Source organism: Callorhinchus milii, unplaced genomic scaffold (assembly GCF_018977255.1).
Source record: "Callorhinchus milii isolate IMCB2004 unplaced genomic scaffold, IMCB_Cmil_1.0 Scaffold4, whole genome shotgun sequence".
NCBI classification, from domain to species: domain Eukaryota; kingdom Metazoa; phylum Chordata; class Chondrichthyes; order Chimaeriformes; family Callorhinchidae; genus Callorhinchus; species Callorhinchus milii.
The window spans coordinates 76,393,956-76,412,064 of NW_024704745.1; the positions used below are offsets into that span (position 1 = coordinate 76,393,956).

Sequence of the window (18,109 nt, forward strand, 5' to 3'; positions counted from 1 at the left end):
GTGTAAGTTACAGTATTACTGCTCCATGTCCCCCGCTCTGCCTGCTTCACCATTTGCATCCGGACCTTCAGTTTTTCCACCTCCACCCTCTGGAACTTCATCCGCAAATCCCTCCACCTTGCCCCCTCCCTCGCCTCCTTCAAGACCTGTCTCTAGACCTTCCTCTTTGACCGTGCTTTGGCCACACTCCCACCCCCATTGTAATTATGCCCTGATCTTGAGACGGGTCTTGAAGGAGGCGGAGGAGGGGGCGAGGTGGAGGGAGGGGGCGAGGTGGAGGGAGGGGGCGAGGCAGAGGGAAGGGGCGAGGTGGAGGGAGGGGGTGAAGCAGAAGGAGTTGCAGAAGGTGGGAATTCGGGGAAGGAATTCCAGAGGGTAGAAACTCTTTCTATATATAACCCACTTGTTGTGAACCAACTCAACTCCTGATGTTTCTCCTGGGATTCTGCTGGGAGCAACGGGTTTGTCCTATTCGCGTCCTGCGAGTGTTAGTAATGGAAATTTTGGCAGTGCAAGTGTGGAACTTTTTCCACGAAAAGGCTGTGGATGTTGGGTGGATCCGTTCAAATTTTCAAGACTGAGGTTGGATCGATTTTTGCCCGTCAGGATATCAAGGGATATAGGGCAAAGGAGGGTAATTGGAGTTGAGATACAGATCATGATCTAATAGAATGGCGGAACAGGCTCGAGGGACTGAATGGCCTATTCCTGTCACAAGGTTCCTATGTAATGTAGCCAAGGCTTTTGCAAGAATAAGGAGAGGTTTTATTTTGGAGTCACCAGGATGGATGTGTTATTGACAGCGCAGGATAAAACACAGCCTGGATCAGTTGGGAGTTTCATGTAACCTGGATCAGTTGCTTACTGACTTACTGGCCACATTGCAATGGTATGATTTATGACGTAGAGCAACGTATCTCCAGAGGATGTGTTCAGCTGCAAGATACGGTGGTTTGCTGTAACTAGACCACTTGCTCTATAGTCCGGAACAATTATATTCACCTCAATCCATATGCATGCTGCTCTTTTCTTTTCTCCTGTAGGGAACTGCTAAATCCAAGAGCTTGCACAACTACACGCCCAAAGGATTACTTAACCCTGATATTTTCAGAGTCAACAGTAGTAGATTTAAAACAAAAGCGCATTTAGCACTGGAATCCCAACGCAAACTCCCTCTGACTTCATGGAATCCTACTACAGCTCTTTGAAAGGGCTACCAACTAGTCCCACCGCCCGCTCGTTTCCCATAGCTTTGCAATTTGTTTCTTTCCAAGTAAATGTCCAATTCCCTTTTGAAAATTATTATTGCATCTGCTCCCACCATCCTTTCAGGGAGTGCATTCCAGATCATAGCAACTCGCTGTGTTAAAAATAAATCTCCCCTCTGGTTCTTTTGCCATAGCTACTTGCTCAACCCCCCCAGTCTCCATCCCCTCTAGAGCCATGTATCTTGTACATTAAACCTCTTCGACCATGCTTTCAGTCATCCAGATTTTGGTCTGTGTGGCAAATGGTCAGGAGTTACCAAAGTCAACCTTATGAAGACCACAGTGCTTACTGACTTACTCACATTGTAATGGTATGATTAATGAGTGAGGGCAAAGGGCAAGGTAACTCTAGGTGGGTGTGTTCTGCTGCAAGATTTGGAGGTTTGCCATAAACAGAGCAATTTAACACTTGCTTTGTCGTCCGTCCAGCAAAATCCCTGTATCCTGTTGTTAAACGAGAGCCTATCACTGAACAACCAACAACAACAACAACAACTTGCACTTATATAGCGGCCTTCACTTCGAATGGCATCGCAGAGCGTTTAATGGTGACGGAGCCCGATGCCGAGCCAAATCACTGAAGGCTGGAAACTTAACAACACCAACAAATTGCATTTGTGTAAAGCCTTTCACATCGGGAAGATGTTGTAGAGCGGTGGACAGTCAGGGATCTGGACCCGAGCTGGGGGTTGGGATCAGGAGGGGTGGAAGGCAGGGAGGATAGTGGTAGGCATTTAAGTCCTTTTGATTCCATTCGTCTCTTATACTTAAATCTAATACAGAATTTATACAGCTCTCTTAAGAATAGAGATTCCAATTATTTTCCAGCTGTATGAAAACGCTGATTGAATAGAACATGGATTAGACAGAAGGACCTTGAGGCAATGTTTGTTTTGATAACTTTCGTTCTTATATAAAAGGAAAACTCGCTGTGTAACTACACGGTTATGAAAGGCAAGACAATTAGCTTTACATAGCAAGAAAGGTTGAGAATTGATCAGTATTGTGGTTATCGATCTCCTGCTTGCTGCTTGTTAGAATATTTGGGGGGACTTTGTCATGTTTAGGTCAGTGCTTTGGCGTTTACCAATGTTGACTTGTACCTTCCACCCGCCTGACTCAGTTGCTAACACACTTGCCTCTATATTATAATGACAATAACATTTGCATTTGATATAGCATCTTATCACATTGTTCAGACATCTCAAAACGCTTCACTAAATGTACTGTAAAGTGGATTGACTGTATATTTTGTGGGTGAATCGCATCAGCCAATTGCACCCAGCAGTGTCCGATAAACGATCATGGATTGAGTAACCCCCAAAAAATCAATGCCCGTATGAATTGTATTTAAAATGTATATTTCCTTTTTTCTATTCATTACAGTTAAAAGTTCAGCATAATATTAAACTGGGACTTCCTTCGTCAATCGCAGCAAAGAGAATGGAAGATCCTGGGGTTAGTTCTGAAGACGATGGGTTACCTAGAAGTCCTCCAGAAAGCTCTCCACTACATGAGATCCTAGCGCACAGCTCAGTAGCCAAGGTACCTGCATCTCGAGATTAAATAACAATAATAATCCTTGCATTTGATATAGTGCCTTTTCACGTCTTCTGGACGTTTCAACGCTTCACAGAATATGCTCTAAAGTGAATTGACTGTATATTTTGTGGGCGAACTGCAGCAGCCAATTGCACACATCAGTGTCCCACAAACAGTTATGGATTAATTTATTATTATTATTATTTTTGAAGGAATTCTTATCCCCGGAAAATTAACAGCACTCATGATATTAGCTAGTTACAATAAACTGCTGATAACTTGTCTCTCCGAGGAAAAAGGGCTCAGCGATGAGTTATCCAGATTGGTGAGTTACGTATATGGATAAATACATACAAATTTGAGAATTCCATACATTCCACCTATACATTGAAAATCCAGAGATATTTATTGGAATGGAATGTGAACTCTCTCCCTGGAGGGACTCATGCTGCTTATCTGATTCTGGAAAGTTTTAGGTGCAGGTTGGCAAGAGCCAAGGCTTGGGGATCCCAGAGTACATGTGGGGATACTGCTTGAGTCTAACCAGCTAAAACAGCATAGCTTGCCATTGATATTACTCATTGGCAAGTTTTCCCACTGCTTATCCAGCTCGGACCATCCTACCCATGGGGGGAGTGAGGGGGGATCCTAGCTGGGGGAGATAAATACATCAATAAATGGTCCTGGGATTTTGGCATGATGGCCCCACTGCCTGTTTAGATGGACGGTAAAGATCCCATGGCTCTACTTGAAAAGAGAAGGGAGTTTCTTTGGGAGGGAAGGGATTTTACTTTTTGTGTCCTCCCAACACACACACACACACACAATCCAAAGGAGTCCAAGGCTGTGCTGATGGCAGACTAATAGATAATGCCGATGTTTATACATCACACAAATCTTCACCCATTCCTTACTCCGTCCCATGCTCTTCTATTCCCCTCTCCCTCATGTGAAGGTCTAGCTTCCTCTTGAATGCATCTACACTATCTGATTCGACCACCACTTCAGGCATTTTCCCCCTCTCCACACCCTTGGTTCCCATTCCCATCTCAAATTTCTTATGCACCAGAATTGGGTTATTGCCTCAATTTATTGCACTCCACCCCCCCTCCCCCCCACCCAACCCACCCTCCAGCTCCGATGCCCAGCCAGCAATGTCCTCCCACCCCGAACAGCTTATAAATTGTATTGCATTGATTCTCATTCATTCCCTCAGAAGTATACGTGCATGTCTCTGTGTGTTAGCAGCTACTCGTAAAAATACCAGCACTCCCAATATTCCCAACCCTGAGGGAAAAACTCATCATCTCTCTGACTGAAGGGATGAACTTGACAGACCTGAGCATAATTAATGTTATATTTGTAAAGGCTCATTTAATGCAGATGCTTATCAAAATGTAATTTACAGACAATCGGTTAGACACTTAATAATACTCTGCTGTTATGTCTCCTATTATAGGAATCTATTGCAAACCTATTGCCCCCATCCTCACCTGATTACCAATCCCCTAGCGGATTGATTTCAAGATCCTCATCCTTGCCTTCAAATCCCTCCACGGGTTTGCCCCATGCTACCTCTGTGATCTCCTTAAACCTGACCAACTTGGCTGCTCCCTTCACTCAACGGGCACCTGCCTGCTTCATGTTCCCACACTCCCTGCCCTACCACAGGAGATCGGGCTTTCAATCTATCCTTCCACTCGCCTTGAAAGGGGCTATGTAATAAAAATATATAATAATCCTTGCATTTGATATAGCGCCTTAACCCATCGTCAAGTCGTCTATCATGCCTGTGCGTCCAGTATAAAAGTTCATGTTATCGGTTGCTCCTTCGCAGATGTATGCAGGATCGGGCTGCAGGCCAAACAGCCCCCACTCTCCGGTCTTTCGGTCAAGGACGAGTTCTGGGTCTCTGAGCCCCACGTTGATGTTGATTCCGATCTCGCCTTCCGACACCTCTCTCCCCTCGCCCACGGCGGATTTCAGCTCCCCAGCTGTGTTCACCACCTGCCTGGACACTTCAGCCGCAAGGCACAAACTCGCAGTGAAACCTCGAAACCAGCGGTCCACAAGTAAACAGAGAAGGCATTCAGTAAGTCTTTTCACAGCAGGTCTTCCGTATCGCTTCAGTCTAATGAGTCAAATGGGAACGGAGGAGGCACCACCCCTCGCTCTTCTGCTGGGCGGGAAGAGAACTTCGGTTAACCTCGGACCCTGTTTAAGCCGGACAAAATGGCCAGCATCGGGGTGTCGTTCTTAAGCAGCTTCCACTGTATTTCCAAAATGTATCTATTTTTAAACCTTCAGAAGGGTTTCACATAGAACAGCACGAATGAGCCTCCACTCTTCCTGTTTCCAGCCTTTCCCTCCTATACCCCTTGCCCTTTACATACAATTACATTTCCTCTTAGAACAAAATAAATTTAAAGCACCAACGAAGGTCATTTGGCCCATTGTGTCTCTACCAGCTCTTTTAAAAAGCGATCCTTTCAGTCCCATGGATTTATTAGAAGCCTCTCTTCCTATTCTCCACGCAATACAATTTACATCTATACAGCTCCTTTCACGTCGAGAGGACATCTCAAAGTGCTTTACAGTGCTGGGTGGGAGGGTGGGCTGAGCTGGAGGTGGGAGCCAGAGTGGGGGGATGGTCAATGAAAAGGTGGGAGTTGAACCACCTTGGTAAAGTAAATGAAAGATTGACATTGTTTCTTCCCCCCCCACCCCCCCAATTCCCCAAACCAATACCCTGGAGATGGAATGAGTCTACCAAATTGATCACTGATTTGCTCACATTTTGTTACAGAAACCACTGTCTGGTAGCGTGAGCGAGTTGATGTATCCCTTGTCTGAGAAGGAAGAGAAAAATGAAGAAGAAATGAGGGAGGAGGTTGAGGAGGTGACTGCTGCTCCTGAAATAAACGTCATGCGCATAGCAGAAAGTGGTATTTCCTCTGTGGTACAGATTCCACCTGAGGTGGCAGTGTCAAGCAGCCCAGAAGCTACAGATGTTTTAGATGAATATTCGAGTGAGTCTTCCAGCCTAGATGTCACGGAACAGCAAGATACAAGTGCCTTGCTTAATGTTGCTGATGCCAGGACTACTCATCGATCCTCTATACCTACATTTGGACCAGAGACTGAAGATGATGTCACGTTAACGGAGTTTGAGTCACCGGAGGTGAATGTTGCACATAATCCACAAGTGCTTGATATTGTGGATCCGATGATACTAAGGGAAGAAAGCTCTCCTTGGGAAGCTGACGTGAAGTCCACAGTGCATGAGGTCCATTCTTGGTCTTTGCCTGTTGACCCATCCTGGGCGAGCAAGACTGCGTGCCTAGCGAGCTCCACGTTGCTCTCAGATGCTTCAAGCCCATTGTGTTCTGACTCTGAGGATCAGTCAGGCACCTCTGCGGTTAAAGAACTTGATGACAAGGACTATGTGGAAGAGAGTTTACCTGTTTACAGGGTACACACAAGAATGGCAGCAGCACCCACAGAACCATTTGTTTTGGAAGCCTGTTCAACCAGGCAGGAGGCATCGAAACACCAAACGCCATCTCCGATAGAGCCTGAAATATTCAGCCGTGTCACGTTGACTTGTGCGTCTGAGGTGTGCGTCCGAGATGAAGAAATGGTGAGAGCAGTGGCTTCAGAAGGCATTCCCAGCAATGAGGAGGATTCGGAGATCACAGTGTTCAAGGAAACGAATGCTAAAACCTCAGAAGACACACCCGCAAGCCAGCAGCAATCATTATGGACAGGAAGCCAGAGCTCTTTCAAATTCTCCATCACCTCCGCTAGGAATAGGAGCGGCCGACGCAGCAGTGGGAAATGGATTGGAGATGAGCCGGTGGGAAATGCGGACAAGTTAGAGCTTTCTCAGAAGTCCAACGCTTTGCCTAGAGAGGAGGAGGAGGAGGAGGGGAAGAAAGAATGTGACCTGGACATAGCTGTTTCTCGTCTATCTGAGGTCAAAGCAGAGACACATAAACCTGAGCATCAGCTGGAACACAAGCCAGAAAGGTGTGAGAAGAGATGTCTGGAGAAGTTGGTTGAAAAGTCCGCGCCTGAGACATTCAGCAGCCTTCCAAAGTTGCACGAGCCTTCAGCGGACAAGCCTTTCGAGAATGTCAAGGCAGAGGAAGCGACAGAAGGGAAGAGGGAGGAGGCTCCAGGCCTTTTTGGGGTGAAGCTCCGAAGCACTTCTCATTCCCTGAAGTACAAAGAGAGCTCGCATTCTGAGGTGAAGGAGGTGGGGAAGCGACAATGTGCTGAGGTGGCTGTGGATTCTGATGGACCTGTTTCGCAGCCTAAGGTTGAAAAGGAAGACGTCAAAAAGCCACGTACTGTGACGCTTCCCTCCACGTTAAAGGACAATGGGAAAACCAAAGCCAAATCTTCGGAAAACCTTGCCGTGAAGCCACCGTTGCCTAAAAAACCTTCGCTGCAAAACGTCAGCCCGTCTATTCCGGCCCCTGACAAGCTGAGCAAACCAGTCAAGACCACCACTCAGGAAAGACAGAAGGACACGGACAAAAGCATCAGTAAAAGCCCCGGTAAGACCTCTTCTACCCTCTCTGTACTGTTCTGTTAAATATCTGCTCTCATCTGAACAATACTGCAGCAGGTTATATGTGCATGTCAGCCTGCCACAATGGTAGCACTCTCGCCTCTGAGTCAGAAGGCTGTGGATTCCCCATGTTGGAACTTGAAATAATATAACCAAACAAACATGAATATAGTGCCTTATCATGTCGCTGAGGCGTCTCAAAGCCCTTCACAAAATACTGTAAAGTGATTTGACTGTATAATTTGTGGGCCAAACTAAGCAGTCAATTCCACACAGCAGTGTCCCACAAACAGCCGTGGATTGAGTGACCACATTTTTTTCTCCCTTACTCTCATCCAATAACCTCGGTTTGGATCTATTCCTTTGAGGGATCGGGGCTGTGAGCTTACATCTTATCAACAGCAACAGCTTGCATTAATATATCGCCTCTCACTGGGGGCAGTGTCTCAGAGTACTTAACAATAGCGTAGTTTGACACCGAGCCAGGGAGAAAAGGGAGGTGACTGCATGCACGGTCGAAAGGAAAGTCTTCAGGTTTGAAGAGGGGGCGAGGCGGAGAGAATGAGGCAAGAATTAATGACAAGAATAAAGCCATGTTAGAGGTTGCTGAGTATTGAGTGAATATGGAAAAACATCGGGTAGGAAATCAGAAGAAGGAGTCTATTCAGCTCACCAATCCTATTCCAATAGTTTATTGCGTCCTTCTAACCCCCTACCAACCTGCCCTTTCTCTCTGCTCAGCGGGCTCCGGCTTGCTTCACGTCCCCTGCCTCGCCAGCCCCACCTTTGGCGGGTGGGCCTTCTGCTACTCAGCCCCCACCTCCTGGAACTCCATCCCGCAGTCCCTCTGCCTCAGCCCCCTCCCTTACCTCCTTGAAGACCCATCTCAAGACCCTCCTCTTCGACTGTGCCTTGGGTCACCCTCCTTCCCCCCTGCCCTCCACCCTCCCCGATCCCGACCCCCAGCTCGAGTCCGAAACACTGATTGTCCAGCGCCTTGGGCTGTTCTCCTGACATGAGAGACGCTGTACACATGTAATTTTCTTGTTGCTGTTGTTGTTTATTAGATCTTGGCAATCCTTTAATCCCAATGCATTTCTCTTTCATCATCCCATTAATACTACTCAAGTATCTATCCATCTCTCTTTTAAACATCCTTATTGATTCCGCTTGTACTGTTTTCTAGGGCAGAGCGATCCACATCTTCACAAGCCTCTGTGTGAAAAAGCTCTTCCTGACCTCAGTTCTGATTGTCTTAGTTATTGATTTTAAGGCTATGCCCGCTTTATAACAAATCCCTCTGCCAAAGCGTTGTCCACGATCTAACCTGTCAATCCCTTTCATTATTGTAAATACCCCTTACCTTCCTCTTCTCTAAGGAATATAACCCCAGGCTACCCAACCTGTCACAGCTAAGTCTCTTCATCCCAGGCAGTATCCAGTTGCTAGACATCCTCCAAGCTACTGTATCCTTCCTAAGATTGGGTGCCCAAACCTGAGGCCCCGGGTTCGATTCCCACGCAGGGTGAAACCTTAGGCAAGTCTCCTTACTCCACATGCCTCTATTAACCTAGCATTAAGTAGGAACCTGGTTGTTCGTAAATTGCTTTCTGGTGGTAATACAAAAAAAATTTGGTCATTCAATCCAGCACTGTTTGCGGGACATTGCTGTGCGCAATTGACTGCCGGTTTTCACCCGCAAAGTATACAGTGAATTCTGCAGTATTTTCTGTGAAGTACTTTCAAATGCTTTGATGCGCTAATATCAAATGCAAGGATTATTAGTATTAGAATGAATGGCAGCATCCCAAATGTAGCAGCAATTTATATAGATTGGGCAAAGTTCAGTACATCAGTCAAAATGAATGATCACTGAGCAGTTTAACGGAATAATCCATGAAGAAACAACAGTGCCCTAGTGTCAAGGACGACATTAGAGTCAGTCTATGTGACTAGTCAGTCACAGTGCTGTGTTCTGCATTGCTCTGAGCAGAGTCACTGAAGCTCAATTATACTTAGGGACATAGCAACATAGGAATGGAGAAGACATTTAGCCTTTTGAGCCTGTTCCATTATTCTATTAGATTATAGCCGGTTTGTACCTCAACTCCAATTACTTCAGTCAATTGTATTATTGAATGAAATTCAATTAGTTTTCTGAACTTCAGAGGTTGACTGAATGTCAGTCAGTTTTTAGTGCTGAGTTGCTGCCCATCGTGAAGGGAGCTTTATAAATACAAGTTGTTGTTGTTGTTTGTAGTCGTGGTAGTAGAAGACTTGGGCTTCAGCTTAAACCATTAGTTGAACACAGTCAGCCAGTTGATCGTATGTTAGATTGTGTTCTCTGAAATCAAACTTCTTTATTGATTCCCATTTGACGGAAGAGATTGGTAACAGATAATATCGTTTTTGGGGCTGAGCCGGGTGTCTGACACATGCAGAAACCCTTTGCCATGTTTAGTGTAATTCAGAGAGGATTACACACGTATATGTCATCTATACATGGAAATTTTCCTGTAGCTAGAATGGATTGCAACACACTCTTCCCCAGAGGGAGGGATGCAGCCCGCTTACCTAATTCTAAAGGGTATTGGTGGAGGTTGGCAAGAGCCTTACAAGGCTTGGGGACCCCAGAGTGTGCATTTGGATAACAGCTACAGTCTAACCAGCTAAAACCTTGTCATTGACATAGCTTGTCATTGAAAGCACTATCTAGCCTGCCTCCTGCTGCTTGTTCAGCTAGGACCACTCTACCCATCAGGGCTTTGGCTTGCAGTGTTAACAGGAGGAAGCTGAGTGGGAAGCAGCTCTGCCCCCAGTGACCTCTCTGCCCTTCCAAGTGCTGCCAATAAGCCAGTCTGGCTGTGCCATCATCAGCAGTGCCCTGGAGTACTGTGGACCCTCCTGGCTCAGAAAGCTGATGACTGAGACTGCCACAGAGGGTTGACTTGATTCTGACATTCCATTGGCATACATGTCATTTTGAAGTCAGCTCAGCTCTAAGGAGACCCCACGTCTCTCGCCCCACTTCCCCATGAAGCTAGTCATTGCTAACAATCCATTAGGTTTGTAGTTTAATGCGAATTGTCTCTCTGTGCCCACTAATACCAGCTACTTGGAGATGCCAGGGACCCTGATTTTTCTATTGTTCTGTTTGGAGTAGGGGAGGGTGACATTGCTTTCTCTCCTTCCTACTCCCCCTCCAACACGGCTCTGATCAGGAACAAAATTTAAGCCCTCTGAGACGCCGTCCGGCGTGAAGGGCATTATATAAATGCAAGTTGTGTTGTTGACGTAAAACTCCTAGAAGGCTGTGGTTGAAGCAAAGAGCATAATCTATTTAAATGGAAACTTGTGGGCGAAGGGAATAGAGAGGTACAGTAGAGGGGGGTAGGAGAGGTAGAGGCCAGTTTAGAGTATGAAGTTGGCCACCTCTGGGCTGTCAGGTATACAATAATAAATAATAATAATAATAATAATCCTTGCATTTGATATAGCGCTTTTCACGTCAGGAGGACGTCCCAAAGCGCTTCACAGAACACTGTAAAGTGAATTGACTGTATATTTGTGGGCGAACGCGGCAGCCAATTGCGCACAGCAATGTCCCACAAACAGTCGTAGATTGAAAATGACCAATTTATTATTGTTTTTGGTTTTTGGAGGGATTATTATTAGGCTCTGTGTGGAGTAAGGAAACTTGCCCAAGGTTTCGCCCTCTGCCTGGAATTGAACTCAGGTCTCTCACTTGCAAAGCGAGTGCTCTAACCATTGAGCTACAGGACTCCACGACATATGCGTTCACAAGTGATATCACTTCCTTTGCAAAGTGACTTCATCTGCGCTTCCTGGGGGGGCAACCCAAAGGAAGTGATGTCGGCGGCAACCTGATCCACAGAAGCTGGCCATTTTGTAAGCTCAGGAAGCCAACCAGTCATCGCTGGAAGCCAGGTGTATCATGCTTCTGATTAGCGCAGGTCCAAATTACACCTGCGCTCTGAGCAACCCTGTGCTCAAACAGCGCTGGGGAAAGAAGGGTGGAGTGTTCAAATGTTTACACAGTAAATAGTCACTACACTTTACAGTAAATATCGTGAAGCGTTCTGAGGCGTCCTCCTGACGTGAAAGGCGCTGTATCAAATGTAAGTATTATTATTATTATTAATGGGTTTCTCCTGTATTTGGATGTTTATTGGATAAATTTATTCGATTTCTTCCAGATAAGACTGCAGAGGTTTTTTTTCGAGGCAAATATTGTGAAACTCAGAAAGTCTTTATACCTTTTCGTTAATTAATCGAAATAACCGAAAAAAACGGGGCAGTCGAAATAGAAAAATTAACCCTGTCCTCTGGAGGGAAATGGCACTTGAAAGAATCAAACTATGGAATCGGTGTTTAAAAGTGAACCACTGTGGAATTCAAGTGGTTTTAATGACTTTTTTTTAGGAGAGCATTGTTCTGTTTGAATCTGTCGTTCTCAACCTACAATTCATTATCAGGGACCTGATTTATAACAATAATTAATTTATAATAATATTCCTTGCATTTGATATAGCCTTAACTTGTTGAGATGTCTCAAAGTATTTCACAGCATGCATTATAAAAGTGGTGTGACTGTGAGTATTTTGTCGGTGTATTGGGACACATCACATCCTGATGTGAAAGGTCCTATATAAATATAAATTTGTTGTTGTTCTATTTGGCATTATATTCAATGACAACAAAAACTATCCAATTTCATGCACTGCCACCACTGAAACATTTGGTTATATTCTCTGACAAATTGTGTAATCAATGTTTAGGGATTTGAGACACTACCCACGTGAAGGGTGCTACGTAAATGCAAATTGTTGGTCTTGTTGTTTAAGCCGTGGAAGGCACATGACTCAGAATTATAATAATGATTGCATTTGATACTCTGCCTTTCACATGGGGGGACATCTCAAGTGCTTCACGGGATAAACTGTAAAGTAGAGCGACTGTGTTGTAGGGGAACACGGCAGGCAATTCATGCACAGCAATGCCCTACGTTCACCTACAGAAACATACAGTCAATCCACTTGACAGTAAATCCTCTGAAGCATTTTGAAAGTCCTCTCGACTTGAAAAGGTGCTGTATGGAATGTAAAGATTATTTATATGATTGAAAAGGATGACAAACTAAACATCTGCAAACGTTCCCGGTTTCAGAAGACTTTTTTTGCGAGTTCACGATCAGCCGATACAAATGTTCAAAGGGCAATGCATGGTTTAGCCCCTCTGCAGTTACATCCTTAACAAACCCTTTACTCAATGCCCTTCTGCTCGCTCCTCCAAGAAACAATTGTACATTGTGATGTGCTGGTTCTGATGCCTGTGATACCTTGGGATCAGCACCTTGGGATTTCCTCCCGACGTGAAAGGTGCTATAATTTGTCGATATTGGTCTCCTACCCTCGTCAAGTGGTTCAACTATCGAGGAGTCAGACTGACTCAGTTTTCAGCTTAATCATTCTCTCAATTTACCTATGAAGTAAAATTGGGAGCAGGGATTCTTCCCACTTGGCTTCTGTTAACACTGTAACCCCAAAACGCTAATGAGTAGGGTGGTTCCAGCTGGACAAGCAGCGGGAAGCTTGCAGGACTGTGCTCTGGGATGCTCTGAAATGTTACCCTGCATTGCTGTTATTGACTGTGCTTTCAATGTCAAGCTATGCAATTTTGCTGGTTGAGCTCCAGGAGTACCCCAACGCACACGCTGGGATCCCCAAGCCTTGGTTCTCGCCGACCTGGGTCTCTGCATTGTGTCAGAACACCTTTTTTTTAATAAAGAAAATTACTCTGAATGAATCCCATTCCAGCTGTTCTTATTAATTATCTTTCTCTCTCTCTCCAGAAAAAGGGCAACCTCACGTTAAAAATGGCCAGGATAGTGAATCTCCTCCAGAGGGCTCCAGTGTGCCAGCGTGGGTCAGCATGGCCAAGCAGAAACAGAAGGGATTCCAGGTGCAGCACAAAGAAGTTAAATTGCAGGTTCAGGACATCAAAGCCACTAGTGACTGGCAAATCAAAGACAAGGTAATGTGTGCAGGATTACAACAACATTCAACATAGGGTATTTATCCCTTCACAAGTGCATCGAGTGCCATCCTAGACTATGAGCTCAAAGTCCCAATGTGGGCCTTGAACGCACAACCTTTGAGAGCCGTAGAGTAGTGGTTAGCGAGAAGATCCGGGTTCGATTCCCAGGCGTAGCGAAACTGTAGGCAAGTTTCCTTATTCCACACGCCTCTCTCTGTTTACCTAGCAGTAAGTGGGAATCCAGTTATTAGTCGATTGTCAGATCGCTTTCCGGGGGGTAACGATCTCTCCAGAAAAATAATAATAATTTTGGTCATTCAATCCACAACTGTTTGTGGGACACTGCGGTGCGTAATGGGTTGCTGTGTTTCACCCACAAAATATACAGTCAATTCACTTGACAGTATATCACGTGAAGTGCTTGTAAGACATCTCAATCACATGATAAGCGCTATATCAAGTGCAAATATTATTTATTATAACCTTCCGACTTGAAGACTAGGTTGCTAACAATTGAGCTAGACTAACGTAGTAAGCACAGTGAACGATAAACCGAGAGAAAAATCAACTCCAGGGAATAAAGCTGCCCTGTTTGAGTACCGTAAGCTTAGAAAAGTATTTTCAGGGTGTGTTTGGGCAGCCTGTGGTTAACATTCCTATGAACAGTGGAGCATTAGTAACAAAGTCCAAATGAACTGTCACTGTGTTGTGTGTGTGGGGAGGTTTGGGGGGAGGGGGCGAGGGGGTAGATGAGAAAGCAAAGCTAAACAGTACATGCAACCTAAAAATAAATCAATGCAACTTTTCTCTTCACCCCTATATAATAAGACATTTACTGAGAATCATCCACTCAAGTGATAGGTAATAACTCCTTATCTTGCAGTAATACTGGGATTGTTGGTGGTCAGGTCTTGGGGCGGGAGAGAAAAGGATTAGCTAAATCCTATCACATAAAATAACTAGTTTACTCTTTTGACTGGGCCTTCTGCCCCTTTCCCTGATCAAATAGAACTGTTCTGAAATGACACAACATACAATCCAATTTACATTTGTGTTTCACCGCTTTCGTTGGATGGATGTCTCAAATCTCTTTATACAGCTGGCTGTATAAGATATCCTTCTTGAGACGGGCTTTGAAAGTGGGGAGGGAGGGGGCAAGTTGGAAGGACTTTGGGATGGAGTTCCAGAGAGCGGGGCAGAATGGCTGAGCACTCAGTGGGACAGGCAGGGCGGGGGGACAGGAAGCAGTCCTGTGTTCACTGAGCAAAGGTTACAGGGGTAATAATAAAATAATCCTTGCATTTGATAAAGCTCTTCACAGGATACCCTGTAAAATGGATTGACTGCGTATTTGTGGATGAAATGCAGCAGCCAGTTTGCACACAGAGGTAACCCACAAACAGCCATGGAGACCATTTTTATTTGGGAGGTTGGTTGGCAGGACCCCGGGAGAAACTCCGTTCTCTTTTTGAATAGTGCCATGGGAAAATTAACATCCACCTGAACAGGCAGGACCTTAGTTTAACATCGCATCCGAAGGGCGGCACCTCCAACAATGAAGCACACAATGAAATGGGGGGAGAGGACAGGAAGCTAGTGGAGCCCAGTGAGGATGGGGGTGGTAATAGACTCACGGAGACTGGAGCGGGAGAAGACATGGTCTCCAGAATTCTGGATAGTCTGTGATTGATGGTCGTTTCGCGAACGTTCTTTGCTTTTGTGTTGTACGCCTCTGGGGTTGGAAGCTGAAAGCGCAGAGTTTTAACCTGTAGTAAGTGGCCTTGCAAAATCTGAGCTGAGTTTCTGCCTTCTCGTTAATGTGAACTGACTGTGTCAGCCTTAGTTGCCCCAGTCGGTGCAAATTAAACCAGACTCCTGCTTCAAAAGCCGGTGAACACGCAGCTCACCAGCAATGTTCCTTCAGTGAGAAGACAGACTGAGAGCTAGTGGCAGCTCATCTGTTCAGGTGGACATCAAAGATCCCATGGCACTATTCAAAAAGAGAAGGGAGATTCTCTCTCCTGGTGTCTTGGCCCAATCCCCTTGGTGAGCAAGTTTTCCAATCTAACAAAGCAGAACAAGCCTGGCTCAGTGGTAGCAATGTCGCCTCCGAGTCAGAAGGTTGTGAATTCTTATCCCACTTCGGGACTTGGAATCACATAGTCTAAGTTGACATTCCAATGCGCTGCTGGGGGTTGGGAGTTTGCATTGTTGAAGGTGCTGTCCTTCAGATGAGATATTAAACCAAGGTCCCGGCTGTCTGTTCTGATGAATGTTAAAGATCCCATGACTCTATTTGAAAAGAGAAGAGAGCTTCTTCTGGTGTCCTGGCCAACAATCCCCCAGATAAAATTGGTCACTCACTCCACGGTTATTTGTGGAACATTGCTGTGCACAACTGGTTGCCACGTCTTGCCCACAAAATACGCAGTCAATCCACTTTACAGAATATCCTGTGAAGCGCTTTGAGATGTATCAATGTGTGATAAGGCGCGATATCAAAATCAAAGATTATTATCACCAATGCAGAACCCATTCCTCTCTCGTCTCTTGACTCAGAAGGTTCAGATGAGACGTTAAACTGAGATGTTGCGTTTCCCTCCAGAAACACACAGTCACTGTACTGTAACAGTGAATCCTGTGAAGCGCGTTTGAGATGTTATCCCCTATGCGAAAAGCGCTATATCAGACGACAACCAGCGTGCGCACAGCAGTGTCCACATAACTGTGAAGTGAATGACTAATTTTGTCTGGGGGACACTTGGGGGAAAAAATGTCTATCGATTCAAGCAGTGTCGTGGGATCTGTTAAATCCACCTGAGCAGGCAGACAGAACCTTGATTTCAATTGTTATCTGAAGGATGTTACCTCTGACAGTCCAGCACATCTCCAGCACTGCATTGGAGTGTCAGCTTACATTTGTCAGTTCAAAATCCCCACGTGGGACTTGAACCATAACCTTCTGACTCAGAGGCAAGAGCGCTACCAACTGAGCCAGGCTGACACCTGAAATAAAAATATATGGTGGGGGGAGGAAGGGGTGAGAGGGAAACAAAATGGGAGTGGGAGTAAATACCTTGCCCTTTTAGAGAGAAGCCAGCGTGATGCACTGAATTGCGATGTGTTGTAAAATGATGCATTTGACATTTTACTTTGGATTGCAGGGCAAGAGATGATGATGATAATAATAATAATAATCCTTGCCTTTGATATAGCGCCTGATCATGTCATTGAGATGTGTCAAAGCGCTTCATGGACATCATGTGAAATGTAGTGTATTTCACGGGCGAAATGTGATAGCCAGTTACTCACGAGAATGTCCCACAAACATCCGTGGGGCGATTGTTTTTGTTTTAAAATGTTTTCAATTTTTACACTTTGCACGCTTCCTTCCGCCTTCTTTCCAGGAGACTGCAAAACCCATGGACGAATTCCGAAACAGTCTGCGGAACTCTCCTCCTTCCTGCATACTTCTCACTCCAGATCCCAAAGCAGAACCGAAGCTCAGTGTGGTGGAGCCTCCGGCAACTTCTGTCCCCACTCCTGCCTTGGGTAAGATTGAGAAACAAGAGATTCGAGGGGCCACCTTAGATGGTCTGGGTTTACTTCAAATGTTTGTAGAACACCAACAACAATTTACATTTATATAGCGCCTTTCACTTCGGGAGAACTCTCCAAGGTGCTGAGAATGGAAATTTGAGTAAACCCAAACCTCTATAATGCCCTCTTTGAAACGTCTTCTCTCAAGAAGACTGAAGAGTCCTAATTTGTCTAATTGTTGAACATTCCCCCTTATTTGTTTCCCACAGTGCTGTTTTCGCCGACGGTGGACGACCAGCCCCCTGTGACCGGTAACAAGGAGGGACGAGATCAGCCCAGCAAAGAGAAGCTGTCTCCGCCAGCCAGCCAGCCCTCATGGATGGAACTCGCCAAGAAGAAAGCGAAAGCCTGGAGTGACATGCCTCAGATAATCAAATAGAGCTGCTTAGCCACTGAACCTCCAGTGCTGTCCGCCAAGGGGCGCTCCAAACATTTATTTCAATGAACGAACAAACAATTTATTGAGTCCATGTGTCCATTTATGAGCACGGAAGCTGCAAGCTGGGGACTAGATTGTGTCTGATTGAGGACCGGGAAAGCGGGAGAGATGATTGAGCGGACATTCTGGGCCAAGTCTGAAGCGGGAGGCAACTATACCTGAGCGAAGTTTAAGAAAATTCGAAACTCGTAGTTTTTGGAACCATTTTTGTGGGGAGAGAGGCTTTGAGATAAGAACTGATGCCAACTTTTTCAACCACAAAAAAATAATCGGCATCACCAATCAACCTGGAGTCTGCACAAAACCACATTGATCAGCTCACCCCGAAAAGGAAAGAATGTTCACAAACTCTTGAGTGGCGGGGGTGGGGGGTGGGTGGGGGGGTGGAGAGAGGAGGGAGGGTAAATGGAAGGGGATCATTCATAAATTCTTGAGGTGGGGGCAGCGGGAGAAGAAATCAAATTGAACTGTTTGTTTTTCCAAGCGTTTCCCTGGCTGTGGCTCTCAGCTCAAGTGAACCCCAGTCTATGGGGAGGCAGAGGATGGTCTTACTCTCTGGTCCTTGGCATGTTGATGGGGATTTGCATTGGCGGATCCGAGTAAACCTCTCCTGAGATCCCTGTAAAT

The 18,109-nt window shown here is 45.6% G+C and overlaps 1 protein-coding gene across 2 annotated transcripts in view; it reads left to right on the forward strand.

The window, feature by feature from the left end:
• The window catches only part of cracdl (CRACD like), a 72,868-nt gene extending 55,056 nt beyond the window's left edge, over positions 1-17,812 (forward strand). For both annotated transcript variants that reach the window (XM_007891148.2, XM_007891147.2), the window contains 6 exons: positions 2,655-2,813; positions 4,648-4,902; positions 5,617-7,372; positions 13,259-13,440; positions 16,851-16,995; positions 17,253-17,812. In XM_007891148.2, the coding sequence (XP_007889339.2) occupies positions 2,655-2,813; positions 4,648-4,902; positions 5,617-7,372; positions 13,259-13,440; positions 16,851-16,995; positions 17,253-17,422 (2,667 nt within the window). In that variant the 3' untranslated portion in view covers positions 17,423-17,812. The remainder of the gene's footprint in view (positions 1-2,654; positions 2,814-4,647; positions 4,903-5,616; positions 7,373-13,258; positions 13,441-16,850; positions 16,996-17,252) is intronic.
• Positions 17,813-18,109: the final 297 nt, after the last annotated feature.